Genomic DNA, 16,229 nt, shown 5'->3' with positions numbered 1-16,229 from the left:
AGGATTGAATCAGGTGAAAAGAAGATAGAAGCCAACGACAAAAAGGTGGAGACATACAATTCAAGGGTCGATCAGATCCCAGGCACACCCCCGATCCTGAAGGGTGTAGATTCAAAGAAATTTGTACAAAAGCCATTCCCGTCAAACGTCTCTCCAAAGCCCATTCCGAAGAAATTCAGAATGCCTGATCTCCCGAAGTACAACATAACCTCAGACCCCAACGAGCACCTTACTGCTTATACTTGTGCTGTAAAGGGAACGACCTGAAGGATGACGAGATTGAATCCGTCTTATTGAAGAAGTTTGGAGAAACACTTTCAAAAGGGGCCATGATGTGGTATCACAACCTAGCCCTGAATTCAATAGATTCATTTGCCATGCTGGCAGATTCTTTTATAAAGGCACACACCGGTGCATTAAGGTCGCTACAAGAAAGTTCGATGTCTTCAAGATCAAACAAAGAGAAAACGAGATGCTGCGGGAGTTTGTATCTCATTTCCAGATGGAGTGAATGGAATTACCACCAGTCTCCGATGACTGGGAAGTGCAGGCCTTCACCCAAGGTTTGAACGAACGAAGCTCGATAGCTTCAAAGCAGCTAAAGCAGAACCTGATAGAATATCCCGTCGTGACTTGGTCAGATGTCCATAACCGATATCAGTCGAAGATTAGGGTCGAGGACGACCAACTGGGAGCCCCCTCGGGCTCTGTATATCCCAACAGGCTCTTAGCAAAGGAACCAAGGCCAAACAAGGAAAGGTATCAATCTTACACTGAAGATCGAAGAAACGCCCCAAGGCGTAACATACCCCAAAATGATCGAAGGATATATCGAGGTTAGAATCCTCGGGGACTCGTGGGCAGCGTCGGATTCGACAGACATACAAGACCGACGAAGGCACCCCGATTGTCCGAATACAACTTCAACATTGATGTTTCAGATGTCGTCTCTGCCATCGGTAAAATCAGAGAAACCAGGTGGCCAAAACCCATACAATCAGATCCGTCACAAAGGAACCCCAACCTGGTATGCGAGTTTCACGGTATACACGGTCATAGGACCGAAGATTGTAGAAATCTCCAAGAAGAAGTAGCCCGACTGATCTGCAAAGTGCATCTCCGAGAGTTCCTCAGCGACTGAGCCAAAAATAAATTCCGGTAAAGAGAGGCGAACAGGAAAAATGAAATAGAAGAACCAAAACATGTCACCCACATGATTGTTGGAGGAGTCGACATCCCACAGGAACCCATTGTCAAATGAACAAAAATAACCATCACCAGGGAAAAGAGAACTCGGGGTGACATACCCAAGGACGCTCTCGCATTCAACGATGAGGACATCGAGACCTGTCTCAGCCTCATAACGACGCATTGGTAATCTCTTTTCTTGTGAATACATTTCAAATAAAATGTGTACTTGTGGATCCAGGTAGCTCCGCCAACATTATCAGGTCGAGGGTGGTGGAGCAGCTCAAACTGCTCGGCCAGGTCGTGCCCGCCTCTCGAGTCCTCAAAGGTTTCAACATGGCGAGCAAGACAACGAAAGGGGAAATCACCTTCCCGTTCAACGTGGCCGGCACAACCCAAAACGCCAAGTTTCATATCATCGAAGGAGACATGAGATACAATGCCATACTCGGAAGGCCATGGATACACTGCATGAGAGAAGTACCATCAACTCTTCATCAAATGATGAAATTTCTAACAAAAAACGGAATAAAAACTATGTACGGAGAACAACATGCAGCAAGAGAGATGTTCGCGGTGCACGATGTGGCGCTGGGATCGATGCCTTCAACATCAAAGGAGCTAAAGGACAAGCAAACAGGGAAGTATCAATCACGAGATATATTCTCGGCTACACCCGAATAAACAAGTAAAGGACCGTACCGCGCCCCGGAGCAAACGATTAAAGCACATCAAGGCTCGAAGCGCCATCACCACTAAGGTATAATCGTCTCCCTTTTTAATTTACATCTTACACTAACCTGTGTACAGGTGTCCGATCGGAACAATCGATGCGCTTTCCAGCTTGAAGACCTCAGGTTTTAAAGCATGCGTTGCACTCTTTTCCTTCGATCGGGTTTTATCCCAAGAAGGGTTTTACCGGCAAGGTTTTTAACGAGGCAACATAGATATGCTACCTGAGGAGAACTTAACAAGTATTCAAGGCTTCCCTTCGACCAACCTCGAATAATGGGGGGGACCCCCTGGGAGACCACCCCCTTGAAGAAGTCAAGTTTGAAAGTAAAAGGGGGGGGGGGTGAATTGTATATTTTTAAACTTAATCTCTGTTAGTTTACTGGTTTTTCAACTAGTTGACTAGATGCAATAAACTAACAGTTGTAATAACAGAATATAAGATATTGAAAGTAAATGCAGGAATTAAAGACACCAGAATTTTTATACTGGTTCGGATTCAATGTGAATCCTAGTCCAGTCCCCTTGGGTTGCAAGGGAGTTTTCTTTAGTGAATGAGTTTCTTCGAGTACATGAGATTAGAAAATTCCTTGCACAAAAGAGGGTTAGCACTACCAATTATAATATCATCAACATAAATCTGAATAATGAGATTACCTTCTGATGATCTTTCAATAAACAAGGTAGTGTCTACATTACCTCTTGTGAAGCCATGATCAATAAGAAAGGAACTAAGTCTATCATACCATGCTCGTGGAGCTTGCTTTAGTCCAAATAGTGCTTTGGTGAGCTTATATACATGGTAGGGAAACTTTGAATCTACAAACCCAGGCGGTTGTCTCACGTATACTTCTTCTTCAATAAATCCGTTCAAAAAGGCACTTTTGACGTCCATTTGAAACAACCTGAATCCCTTAAATGATGCATATGCCAGAAGGATTCATATAGACTCCAAGCGAGCTACTGGAGCGAAAGTTTCGTCATAGTCGACTCCTTCCTGTTGTGAATATCCCTGAGCAACTAATCTGGATTTATTCCTTATGACCTTTCCATCCTCATTCAATTTGTTTCTGAAGACCCACTTTGTTCCAATTACAGAAACATTTTCAGGTTTGGGTATCGGTTTCCTCACTTGATTTTTACCAAACTGATCTAACTCTTCCTGTATTGCTTGTACCCAACTTGAGTCTTTTAAGACTTCCTCTATCTTCTTTGGTTCAACCTGAGAGATTAATGCTAAATTTGCTTTCTTTTTGAGAGCTCCTCTGGTTTTCATTCCTTCATTTGGATCCCCTATGATGAATTTTTGAGGATATTTAGGTTCGCTTCTCCATTCATTTGGACGCACTACATTAGTAGTCGACTTTATCGGATGATCTGGTACACTGCTGCTGATTTCATTAGTTGACTCTACCGTAGCGAATTTATTAGTAGACTCTTGAGATATTCTTGTCTCCTAAATTTCTTGAGCTTGATCTTCATTACCTGCAGTAATTCCTTTCTCGGCCAAGGGATTATTTTCATCGAATATAATATGTACTGATTCTTCCACACATAATGTGCGTTTATTACAGACTCTAAAAGATCTACTATTTAACGAGTAGCCCAGAAAAATGCCTTCATCACTTCTTGGATCGAATTTTCCAAGGTTGTCCTTGCAGTTATTGTGAATGAATCACTTACTTCCGAAGGGATGAAAATAACTGATATTAGGACGTTTACCTTTCCATTGTTCATAAGGAGTCTTCTTCAGAATGGGCCTTATGAGACATCGGTTGAGAATGTGACAAGTTGTACTTAGACCTTCTGCCCAAAAATGATTTGGCAGGGAATGATCTAGTAACATGGTTCTTGCCATGTCTTGGAGGGTTGTGTTTTTCCTCTCAACAACCCCATTTTGTTGTGGTGACCGTGGTGCAGAGAAATTATGAGTGTATCCCTGATCATTACAAAAATCTTCAAATGCTCTACTTTCAAATTCTCCTCTATGATCACTCTGAATTGTTGAAATCAGATATCCCTTTTCTCTTTCAACCTTTTTGTAGAAAATCTCAAACTTCTTAATGCTTTATCTTTATGAGATAAGAAAATTACCCAAGAGAAATGTGAATAATCATCAACAATAACAAAAGCATATATTTTTCTTCCTATACTAGCAGTTCTAGTAGGCCCAAATTGATCCATATGAAGCAATTACAAAGGTTTAGAAGTAGATACAATATCTTTATTTTTGAAAGAGTTTCTGGTTTGCTTACCTATTTGACATGCATCACAGATATGAGTTCTAGAAAAATTCAGTTTGGGTAGACCAATAACTAACTCATGTTTGGACAATTTTTCTATCAAATGCATGCTTGCATGACCAAGTTTTCTATGCCATAACCATGGATCATCAGACATAGATGTTAAGCAAATATGACCATCTATCTTTTCAAGACCATCAAGAATATAAACATTTCCGTACCTTTTTCCTGGGAGGACTGTTTTACATGTCTCGTCTTCAATAGCACAGCCTATTTTTTAAAATTTACCTCATATCCTGAATCACATAGTTGACTTATGCTCAAGAGATTGTAGTTGAGTCCATCGACGAGATAAACTTTAGTGATGTCACAGTTGTTATGGAAGGGAATTGTTCCAGTACCAATTATCTTTCATTTTGAGTCATCTCCAAACTTAACGCTTCCTCCATCAATTTTTGTAACTTCTTTGAACATGTTTTTATCACCTGTCATGTGACTGGAACACACACTGTCTAAGTACTATTTCCCTTTGCGGCTTATTCTGTGTTGTTCCTGCAAAACATAGTGATTACTTTCTTTTAGGTACCCAAGCTTGCTTGTGGTCTTGGAGGGTTAGTATTACTAGATTCAGAATTATTTTTTGGTTTCCAAATCCATCCTAAAACATTTGCTTTACGAAAGTGACAAAAAGAATATTTATGTCCACTTTTGTTACAGTAGTGACACGTAACTTCTGACCCACTTTTAGGTCTTTCATTTGTGTTAGTACTAGTGGACTTTGTTCTAGCTGGTCCTTTTCCTGTTGACTTGTAGGTCGCCTGGTTTGACCTGACAGAACTGTGACTGGTGGATTTGCGCATGCCATTGAGTTACATTTGCAATTCCTCAAACTCTTCTTGAAGAAATTCTTTTTCAATTTCACATACTTCATGTTTGAGTTTCCAGTCGTTGACTTCTTTATTAAGTCTCTTAAGCTCATTCATCATTTTTTGAGACTCTTTCAAAGTTAAATCAAGAATGTCCTGCAAGTCATTGCATCTTTCACAGTTATAAGATCTTACATCACCTGTTTCACCTCGTGCCATGAAACAGTTCTCATTGTCATCTTTGCATTTGTCATCTGAAGTGTCCTCATCCGTCCAGCATCCTGAGGATTTGTTCATCTCGTTTTCCAGAATCTTCATGAAGCAAGATTTGTTATTTCTTCGTGTTCTGAACTGTCTTCATCGCTCCAACTTCCAAAAGATTTGTTCTTGTTAAAGCCTCTGGAATTTTTCTTTTTAGATCTGGGCAGTCGGCTTGAATTTGTCCAAATCTTCCACACTCATAGAATTTTCCATCATTATTTTTCCTGTTCGTTGTATTTCCTGGATCTCCTAGGTGGAATTCTTCCTTTCCTCGTATTCCTGAATCTTCTCAATAAGCCATCCATGTTTCTTGATAGCATAGCAATCTCTTCTTGGAGAGCTTCAGGATCATCATCGATTTCATTTTCAGCTATTTCAGTTGAGGCCTTGAATGCAACTGTTTTCCTTTTTTCTTCTTGACTAGTCTTCTTGAGATGTGTCTTTTCAACGGCTATGAGTTCTCCTCGTAGTTCATCATAGGCTAACTTGTTTAGATCCTGAGATTCAAGTGTGACCACTTTGGTCTGCCACGTGGTTGTTAGACTTCTGAGAATTTCTCTGACTTGATCACCACTCGTATATGGTTTGCCAAATGCTTTTAGATCGCTAATTATTTTGCTGAATCTGGAAAACATCTCTTCAATAGACTCTCCTTCTTTCATTGAAAAGAGTTTGTAATCATTAACCAACATGTTGATATATGTTTCCTTTACTTTGCTGGTTCCTTCGTATGTAACCTCAAGCTTGTCCCACATTTCTTTGGTTGTGTCACACCTAGAGATTTTCTCATAATTATTCATCATTTATGGCATTGTAAAGCAGGTTTCTCGCTTTATTGTTAAGTTGTACCACTTCCATTTGCTCTTTTGTATATGAATCTATATCCTCAGGATCAGCAAGTGGTTGAGCAGCAGCTGGCAGGGGATAGTTCCCCTATTTGATGATTCTCCAAACTTTAACATCATAAGCCTTGGCAGAGATCTCCATATGCACTTTTCAGTGAGAGAAATATTGTCCATTGAAGTATAATGGCCTAACTTGTGAAGTTCCTTCATAGAAGAGAGCCCCAACGATAACTTGATTTGCCATGATCTTTTCTTACAAGCTGTTAACCAAAAGAAAAATATGAGCCTTGCTCTGATACCAATTGAAAGTACCAGAAGGGGGTGAATTGTATATTTTTAAATTTATTCTCTATTAGTTGACTGGTTTTTCAATTAGTCGACTAGATGCAACAAACTAACAGTTGTAATAACAGAATATAAGATGCTGAAAGTAAATGCAGGAATTAAAGACACCGGAATTTTTATACTAGTTCGGATTCAATGTTTATCACAGTCCCCTTGAGTTGCAAGGGAGTTCTCTTTAGTGAATGAGTTTCTTCGAGTACAATGGAAATGTCGTGATAGCTCAGTTCCTATATCACTCGTCTCTTTTGATACAATGCCTCACCAGTGTTGTTCTCTCTTTCTTCTCTAACTTGTTATACTGCAGGTCTTAGAGAGCTACAATGTTTGTTTGCAGTAGAACAAAGAGAGGGTGTTTGGTTCGATCAAAAGTATGTCTAGCTAAGGTGTGATTATAGGTTTAAATACTTTGAGAGAGAGGCTTGAATTCTTGAAAGATTTGCCAACCCAAGAGATTTGATCCTTGAAAAGAGATTGATTCTTCCCAAGAATAAAGTTGTTCTGTAACGGCTCTGTTGAACTTGGAATCTTGATCCTCTATATTTAGACACTTGATTGAATATTCAGCGAGATCTTGATTAAGCTGATTCCTTGAGTTTAGCTATAATTGATCCCATCTGTATCTTCAGTGATTTCTTCTTCCTTTAATCCGCCCCTTGATTCCGTCAGTATCTTCACTCTTGATTTCATCTTCCTTTAACAACGCCTATATTCCTTCAATCTTGTAACCCAATACATACGTTCCTTGATCATTGATAATTGATTTTGCCAATCCAAGAGTTTCTACACAAAAATAAAATATATTATTTTCATCATTAAAATTAGATCTAACAAAGTTGAGCCAAAAAGGGTCTCGATAGGAAAATGATGCGTCGGGCCAAACTGTTGAATGAACCGTGTCCGCATAGAATAGTTGAACCCTTGACGACGAAAACATGTATACTTGTGCCAAGTAATCAAGGAATATTTTTCCATCAAAACACTTTGCACTTCAAAGAAATCCGCTATTTTTTCAGGAAGCGGCTCCAGAGCTAGAAATTTCCCAAACACTCGGGGACTGACGTCAAAAACTCAAAGTCATATGAACTCCAGGTCGGAAACTTCAAACTCATAAGCCCTCAATGAGGCAACTCCAAGTATACACAAGATGGCTCTAGAGCCAAGAAACTCTCGATGTCTCGGGGACTGTCCCCGACGGTCACCCCATCAATTTGTCAACTCGAGGCTATAAGACCCCATACGGGCAACCTCGAGCTCATAAGACCTTAACAAGGCAATACCAAATATATAAGACCTCAAGCAAGGCATGAGTTATACTTCTATCAAGTAACCAAATCTGTAAGACCTCAAGTAAGGCATGTCAAAACTTATAAGACCTTACAAAATGCGTAATCCCGATCTTAAAGTTAAGGCTATATATTCGAACTTATAAGACCCCTAAAAAGGCATACCATCGATATAGACGCCGAAGATACTTCACTCGGGGGCTAAAAGGCTACGGCCAAAAACAATGACTACAGTCACATGGTTGTACCAGCCAAACTAACGCGACTCGGGGACGCCCGACCGTCGCCATAAAACTCACAGGCCTTCAAATTACTTCGAAAATATTTCAAAAAAAACCGGTTAATCAGGCTACCCTCGACATAAGCAAAAGAGTTTCGATCATATCAGCTCCAAATAATAAAAGGGTTTCCAAACAATTCATGCATCGAGCAAAACCTCCCGAGGTGCTCGCCCATTGTCACATAAACGGCTCGCAATCGAGGTTCTTATCAAACCGTCGAAGAAGTCGGACAAACAAAAAAAACTACAACGAGGGAAAATTGAGCCTATACTAGAGGTCGTACCGACCCTACGCGTAAGAGCCACTATCGCCAGCTTAAACTAAAGGTCGTACCGACCCGATGCGTAAGAGCCACTATCGCCAGCTTAAATTAATGGTCATACCGACCCAACGCATAAGAGCCCAGACGCCAGCTTAAAATTCGAAAACTTAAGGTCGATGAGCTCGAGTCGAGATCCGACTCGAAGACTGAGCCCGAAACAGTTTACCAAAAAATGCCTAAGGGCAAATGCGTAAGAGCCTACGGGCCAGCCCAACAAGCCTCAGGGCCGATTTACAAACCTAAGGGTTTTTGCCTCGAAGTCCAGTTCACCTGGCCAAACATCGACAGACATATGGATTTAAACAAAAAAATAGCGTACACAAGCAACGTGAAATGCATGAAAGATGAAACCAAAAGGCATCCTTTTTTACGTATATACAAAGCTCCATTTACAAAGTTCTCTAAGAACACCGTACAAAGAATTAGAAAAGCAAGGCCTAGCCTACGCTCCCCTCGGGACTGTGGCCCGTCGGCCTCTTTTTCATTATCTTCGGCATCGGACCAAAGAACTTGGCGTCGTATTCATCTGCCTTCGCCTGCGCTATCTCCTCCGAGAGATCGAAGCCCCTAGCATGAATATCTTCGAGAGTTTCCCTCCGAGATTTGCACCGAGCATACTCATTGCTTCTGCACTCCCGATCAGAGGCCCCTCTCAGCTCAGCCCAAGCATTGGCAGAATCGTTTAAATAGACGGCCACTTTCTTGTCAGCCTTAACTCGAATCTCTTCAGCTTCAGCTCGGGCATCACAACCTCGGCCTTCATCTTCAAAAGCTCATACTTGAGCCTTGCAATCATGCTCGTTTGAACAGAGCTGTGCTCGCGAGCATTCCGGAGTTGCACCTCGAGGGCAGAAGCCTTGGCCAAAGCATTCTTCTTGGCCGCAACTTGGGCATCTGTCTGAGCCTTTAGCTCAGTACACTCATGCTTGGCCTGACCAACTTCACCCCAAAGGCATTCCAGATCCTCCGTCCTTTTCTGTAACTGAAGTATCAAAATGTTAATCTTCGAAAAAAGGAGAAGAAGCGTGCACTCCCTCGAAACAAAGGTTACCTGTCTTTCGAGGTAGCTTTCGTAGTCTCGGCTTTGACCCGCCTCGTACCGCAGGAATACCAACTCCCTTGACCTTTTATCACAAAGAAGCCTGAGGGATATCTCATCTTCTAAGGCTTTCCGCAACTCGGCTTCACAGCGAAGTAGCTCGAACTTAAGCTTGTCAAAAGCCTGTGAAAAAGGAGCTCAATAAGAAAATGAAAGGGCAAAATCAGAAAACCAATACAATTGACCGAAACTCACCACAGAACGGAGCCGCTGAGCCTCCTCGAAAGTTGAGGCACGTCTACTAGCCTGGCCTCGTCGGCCTCAGTAGAACTGCTCCCAACAAAAGTATGATCGTTCGAGACCTCGCTTGAGTCAGTGTGAGGCCCCGTAAAATTTTTGGCTCATAAACCAGAATCTTGTGGTGTCGGCTCCGAACACTTGTTAGGAATGTGTAGAATTCGTCCAGCATCCAGATGGCCCCATTTGAAGCATTGTATGGAAGAAGGTGTAGGTCTCCGATTGGGTGGTTCGAAGTGGGTGAAGCAGAACTGATAGGGCCAGATCTTGTGCACCAGGCTATGGAGAAAGTTAAAATCATTCAGGAAAGGATAAAGACTACTCAGAGTCGCCAAAAGTCTTATGCGGACGTTCGTTGGAGGGAATTGGAATTTCAAGTTGGCGATTGGGTGTTCTTGAGGGTATCCCCTTCATAGGGGATCATGCGCTTCGGAAAGAAAGGTAAGTTGAGTCCTAGGTATGTCGGGCCTTATCGGATCGTTCAAAGGATAGGGCAGGTGGCCTATAGGTTGGAATTGCCTCCCGAAATGTCATTAGTGCATCCGGTGTTCCATGTGTCCATGTTGAAGAAAGTGGTCGGAGATCCATCCACCATCGTGCCAGTCGAGACTATCAAGGTTAATGAAGAGCTGTCGTATGAAGAGGTTCCGGTTGCCATTCTTGATAGACAAGTCCGTAGGTTGAGAAATAAGGAAGTTGCCTCGGTTAAGGTGTTGTGGCGAAGTCAACAAGTCGAGGAAGCTACGTGGGAAGCGGAGAAAGAAATGAAAGAGAAATATCCCTATCTATTCGATCAAGTCTAGAAGAAATTATGTGACTTTCCTATCTCTAAAACAATTACCATTGTGTCCAAGTTGATTCCTTCCTAAGTGCTAGTGAAGTTCCTCTAGTTGTGCAAGACTTATAGATGTAGGGATTGTTTCAAGTCATGTGAACATTTCTTTGGTAAATGAAAGCCTTATAAAGACTCTTGTGTTAAGTAATCAAGTAATGGTCGTATAAGTTGGTAATGAATTACTTGTATGCTTGTAATGTGTTGAAATGGCTAAATCATGTGAAACTCATTGCAATAATTGATTCATAAGCAAAGCATATCGAGTGATCAAATGTGTGCATTTATTAAGGTAAGGATTTGTATACTAGCTGTAAGGGTAGTTGAAATTGTGTATTGGTGCTCAGAATTGTGTTTTGGGGGCCCTCTGTCAGGTGGAGATGTTCTAATTACAAAGGAAACTCTGGCAAAATTTTTCTAAAAATTTGGGAATTAGTGAAAGGTGTAGGAATCTGCATAACATGTTTTCAAAACCAAACGATCTTTGAATATACTGAAAAGCTTGAAACAGGTCCTCATTCGGGGACGAATGATTTTAAGTGGGGGAGGATGTGAGGCCCCGTAAAATTTTTGGCTCACAAACCAGAATCTTGTGGTGTCGGCTCCGAACACTTGTTGGCGCGGACCTTTTTGGATTGAATAATGCATTAAAAAGTCAAGAATAAGTTTCCGGAAAAATGTAAGAAATGCGGTCCAGAATGCGGCCGCATAATCGAAATGCAGACCGCATATCTGCCGCAGAGTGAGGCAGAATGTTGGTTAAAATTGAAGTCAGTTATGCGGTCGAAATGCGGTCGCATAATCGAAATGCAGACCGCATAGTCGTTGCATATTTTCTTTTGAATTTTGCGAGGATCAGTTCTGCGGTGCACTTTGCAACCGCAGAACATGAATGCGGACCGCATTCTTACCGCAGACTGAGTCAGAATGTTTAGTTTTTGGGAAGCATTTTTGCGGTTCATTATGCGGACCGCATGTTTACTCTGCGGTCGCATTTGCGACCGCATATTTGACTTGGGGCTCCAATTTTTCTAATTTTTAACCCGACTTCCATATCGATATATCCGGTGTTATAGCTCATTTTAAGCATTCTTCTGAGCATTATAGAGAGAGAGAGAGAGAGGGTTCTTAGAGAGGGAAAGTCTCCCCATCAAATTTCTCCATAAGATACGACTAAATCCTTGAAGAAAATCAAGTGAAGACCCCTAGACCTTCATCTCAAGAGGTAATACTTCATCACCCCCAAGTCTTTTTTGTTTTATTCTCAGATATAAGGGGTCACTAGTGAGGTTATTCATGGGTATAAATGGATTCCTTGCATGCATGTTAAACCTTAGAGTAGTGGGAGGTGGTGAATTAAAGAGGGGTTCAAAGTGATATAAATTGCTCTCAACAAGGAGGCCTAAGATCATATTGCACCTCTAGGGTTTGTCAATATGCTTGAACCAAGCTAGAGTCTCAATCTCCTCTCCAATTCTTGATTTCATTTGTAATTCTTACTCAATAATCGAAGTTCTAAGAGTTCGGAAATTTGTAAAAGAGTAAGGAAAGCTCTATTGAGGTATGTATGGCTAAAACCCCTTTTTTATTAGAAATTGAGCTCCGTTGTCATAATTGAAAGCATGGTAAGAGTTGAATTGGTTAGCATATTGCTTGTTATTACGCATTAATTGATATGCAATTGTCTGTACATATTCGTGAAGGATGTGCCCCAACGTGAATAATGTGCCAATCTTGACAATTCGATAATGACGGAAAGTACAGTTATGTGTGGAAATACTTGGGCTATAAGCCAACATTGGAACAAAGAATTATTCATGCTAGCTATGTGCTCATTTACCTGTGATTGCAATTTGGATTATCCTTGATATATGTGTCTATGTTTACAACTTGTAAAATGAATATTAAAAAAAAAAGGGAAACGATGTGATGATGGTGGCCATGAGTGCCCCAGGAATTGTTATGATATGTGTGGGATAAAGATTTGAAGTGTTGACTAATGAGAATGGAGTAATGCCTCTAACGAGGTGACCTAGCCGATCGGGTCGTGATCAGACACCATGCCGCACACATGGTGGTAATGTGCTGATATTGGATTCCGGATAAAGGAAATGAGATATTGATTGAGAGTAATGCCTCCAATGAGGTGACCTAGCCGGTCGGGTCATGATCGGACTCCGCTTGGGATAGCGGTGGTAATGAGAACAGTGGTGAACACGTGACAGAAATGCCCTAATCAATGTTGTGGAAATTGTATGAAAGATTATATGAATTGCTTCTTTGATTTGCCTATATTATTTGCTTGTCTCTGTTTGATAGTTCTTTCTAGTAGAACCGTGTTTAGTTATACATACCAGTACAATCCAACTGTACTAACGTCCCTTTTGCCGGGGGCGCTACATTCGTGTTATGATTGTAGATGGCTCCATAGCGGACGGTGCCGACCGTGTGTAGCGGAGCGTTTCTTCTACTCAAAGTCTCGGTGAGCCCCTTTCTTCCATGGGGCCATATGGTGTATCTTTTGTTATTATAGCTTTCACTTTTGAGGTATAGCTGGGGCCTTGTTGCCGGCCTAGTCATGCTTATCTGTTGTATCCTTAGAGGCTCCAAAGACACTAGTGTGGGTTATGTGCGGGTGCCCGGGGAATCCGCTGTATGTATATGTTGTAATCCTAACCTTGTAATCTCCTTAAGCTGTAACCCTAATAGAATCCTTGAAGCTAGCTTATGTACGGTAAATTTGTATGACATGAAGTGAACCAGTAATGTGGTGTACAGCGTGTGTTATCGTCTAAATTAATCAAAGACATGATTCCCGTATCCATATTGATTTGGGGTAGAAAGTGCTCGGTAAGGCTTGCTCCGTCGGGTTCACCCGATTGAGCGCCGGTCGCGCTCCTCGGATTTTGGGGCGTGACACTCAGGCGGCCCATGGCCCCGAACATCCCTCGAAGTACCTTCGTCGGGATAAGAAGACGGCACCAAAAAATCATTGTCCCTCTAAGTACCTTCGACGGGAGAAGAAGACGGTGCCAGAAAATCTTTATCCCTCGAAGCACCTTCATTTGAAAAGAAGGCGGTGGCAAAGGAATAACCATTTTGGCGAGCCTAGAAGCCTCGGGCACTGCAGGCTCGACTGATACATCTTCTCTAAGCCTCGGGGCAGGGCTTGCCTCACTATGAGCACCTTCACCCTTCGAGGGTCCCTTCCTCTTGTTATTATTCCTCGGTTCTGAAGCCGATGATCCTTCATCCTCTCCGAGGGGACACAATCTCATCTTAGAAAATTCCCCAATGCCTATGGTGACGGAGTTAGCACACGTAAAAGAAAGTACTTTTCAAAGAAAACAAACCACACAACATGTACTGCTATGTTTTGCCTCCCATCTACCCTTGGACAGATCTCGCCACTTGGGCCCATCATGGGTCGAGCGGGCTGCCAACTTCCAAGTCCAACCCGTCAGGTTGGGGACCTCGTATGGCATCCACATGATTGATGCAAAAAGGAAAGGAAGGCGTATTCTTAGAGCCCGCCTCCACTATGGACAAAAATAGTAATAACACGAGTGTACCTCTTACGTGTGAAATTCCATTTCTCAGGAAATGGCAGGAACTCCACGGGGATAACATCGACAGTCCGTACTCGGACGAATCGACTCATCCACCCTCGGTCCCCATCTTCTTCATCATCGATAACAAAGGTCCTGGCGGATCAACATCACAAAGTTATCAGGCCTCGGTGGTGAAAGGGCCGATACAGCCTAATGAGGTGGCTAAGGGTGAATTCAAGCACGGCTTCCTCCGCAAAGAACCTCATCATCAATACTACCCTCCAGAATGATGGGTGAACCTGTGCCAGGGTAGCCCGATATCTTCGACAGAAGTCAAGCACGACTCTATCGGGAGGGACCAACGTAAAGGGGTACGCGTACACGTTCAGAAACCCCTCTACATGAGCCATGATGCTCTCTCCCAGGGAAGGTACCTGCAACACCACCTTTTCTCCCCATCCGCAGTCTCTGCTCACTACCTCGAGGTGTCCTTCCCCTATTGATGAAATGAACCTCGATGCACACTCCCAATGGCCCTGAACATCGGAAGGACTCTCTTTCGTAAGGTCCCTCCTCGAGACAAAACCTCTTGGGGTTAGCTCGCCGGGCGCTGGCGGTGTACCACCAACCAAGCGGGAAGCATAGGTGGAACTCTCCTCTTCTTGGTGAACAGGTTTGGGCGTGGCAGCCATGAATGTGATGGAGCGAAAGAAGGGAAACAAGAACTTAAGCGAAGCTTCGAATTAAAATGGTGAAAGAGCTGATACAAGAAAGAAGAACTCTATGAAAAGGATAGCTGCTCAAATAGCGGATCCTCAAAAGAAGAGGGAAACGAACTCATATATAGAGCAAGCGGCGACTATCTGCCTACCCTTAAAAGGCCAACTAATGTTGGCCAGGCCATTGGCACTTTCAGGGAGGTGTACCGGCGGGATCACCTCGATCATTTCATGGCCCTGTCATACGACTGACACTGTCATACAACGTTCGAGGGATCAGAAACCCCCATATCGACATAGCCTCGAGATGGTACCCGGTCTCGAGGATCTTTGTTGCCATAACGATGGGCTCTAAGGGGCTACCCGCATAAACCTTACCTCGGGATGGTGCCCGATCTCGAGGATCCTTCTAGATCCGAACTGGTTCCCACTCGAGGTTTATTAATAAAAGCTTCGGGGCCATTTTTTGCCTGAGTTCAATTCACACACGCTCTCGGTTACTTTAGCCCGGGGGCCATCTTCATTTTAAATTCAAAGCAAGTTTTCAAGGCTACCCGAGTTCGAGTAAACTCTAACTCGGGAACTATTTGAAAAGGCCCGAGGGCTATCTTTATTTTCAGGTAATCAAGCAAATTCATCTCCCAAGAACTACCTATGGGATCTAAAAAGGCTAATCATGATCTAAAAATTCGAGGCCCCACTCTCACTCAGATTCGAAGTCGGAAGTCCCGGCGCCCTAAATTTGTATCAGGTCAATCAGGACATAGTCCGAAGGATGTCAAAGGGTTTTCTTGAAATATCGTATTAACCAATCAAAAACCAAGGGAACGCCCACGTCCGGGCCCGGTATTCGGGCCGATCGATAGAGTCACATGCTCGGATTTTTTTACAAACGTAGGCAAAAGGAAATCCAAATCAAGTCAAAGACAAATCGAAGAAACATCTTTTGTATTGATAAACTACGATTACAAAAACCCACGAAGGGTCCTTACACAGACACAAAGAAACAAAAATGACTGCTAGAAGTCTAATCTACTCTCGAAGGTACATCCTCGGGGGTGACACCTACGAGAACCATTTCCTCGGGTGTCCCATTTCGATCTTCAGAGCGACGCCTTCGAGAATCTCCTCCAAAACAGTAATAGATGAGTAAGAAGGCTATAGCCTATCAAAGAGCAAAAGCTTTTAAAGCCAGAAAAGTTGTGGCTTGGTGAAAAATTTGGCTAGTATAGTTCTTGTTAGCACTACTATCGTGAAGCCACTCCTTGAGACATTGCACCGATGTGGGATGCAACAGTTAGTAGATGACGCCACCTCACTCTGGGGAAATCAAAGGGAGTGAAGCGCCACACCAGGTTGAAGTTAAGAAAGACGAGCAGCAGTTCAAGGACCACATATCCTCTGATGCGGGAATAATTTGGGGCC

At 42.7% G+C, this 16,229-nt stretch overlaps 1 protein-coding gene across 1 annotated transcript; it reads right to left on the bottom strand.

The window, feature by feature from the left end:
* Positions 1-2,860: 2,860 nt before the first annotated feature.
* LOC109242107 lies at positions 2,861-13,812 on the bottom strand. The gene is made up of 5 exons (XM_019408939.1): positions 13,594-13,812; positions 9,418-9,588; positions 6,140-6,223; positions 5,090-5,341; positions 2,861-3,142 (listed from the first exon to the last, which is right to left on the bottom strand). Exons 1-5 carry the CDS (start codon positions 13,810-13,812, stop codon positions 2,861-2,863), a joined length of 1,008 nt encoding a protein of 335 aa, XP_019264484.1.
* Between the last annotated feature and the right edge of the window lie 2,417 nt (positions 13,813-16,229).

The sequence above is a fragment of the Nicotiana attenuata genome, unplaced genomic scaffold (genome assembly GCF_001879085.1).
Source record: "Nicotiana attenuata strain UT unplaced genomic scaffold, NIATTr2, whole genome shotgun sequence".
Lineage (NCBI taxonomy): Eukaryota > Viridiplantae > Streptophyta > Magnoliopsida > Solanales > Solanaceae > Nicotiana > Nicotiana attenuata.
This window is presented reverse-complemented; position numbering and strand designations above follow the sequence as displayed.

Bases quoted from the DNA above. Each gene is read 5' to 3' on its own strand.
- LOC109242107 (XM_019408939.1), bottom strand. From the start codon at position 13,812: ATGAGATTGTGTCCCCTCGGAGAGGATGAAGGATCATCGGCTTCAGAA. The intron at 6,224-9,417 runs GTAACCTTTGTT...ATCATCAAATAG, and splicing joins AAAGCTACCTCGAAAGACAG to GGGAACTATCCCCTGCCAGC. The intron at 5,342-6,139 runs GTACAACTTAAC...TGCTTCATGAAG, and splicing joins CAAAAGAGCAAATGGAAGTG to ATTCTGGAAAACGAGATGAA.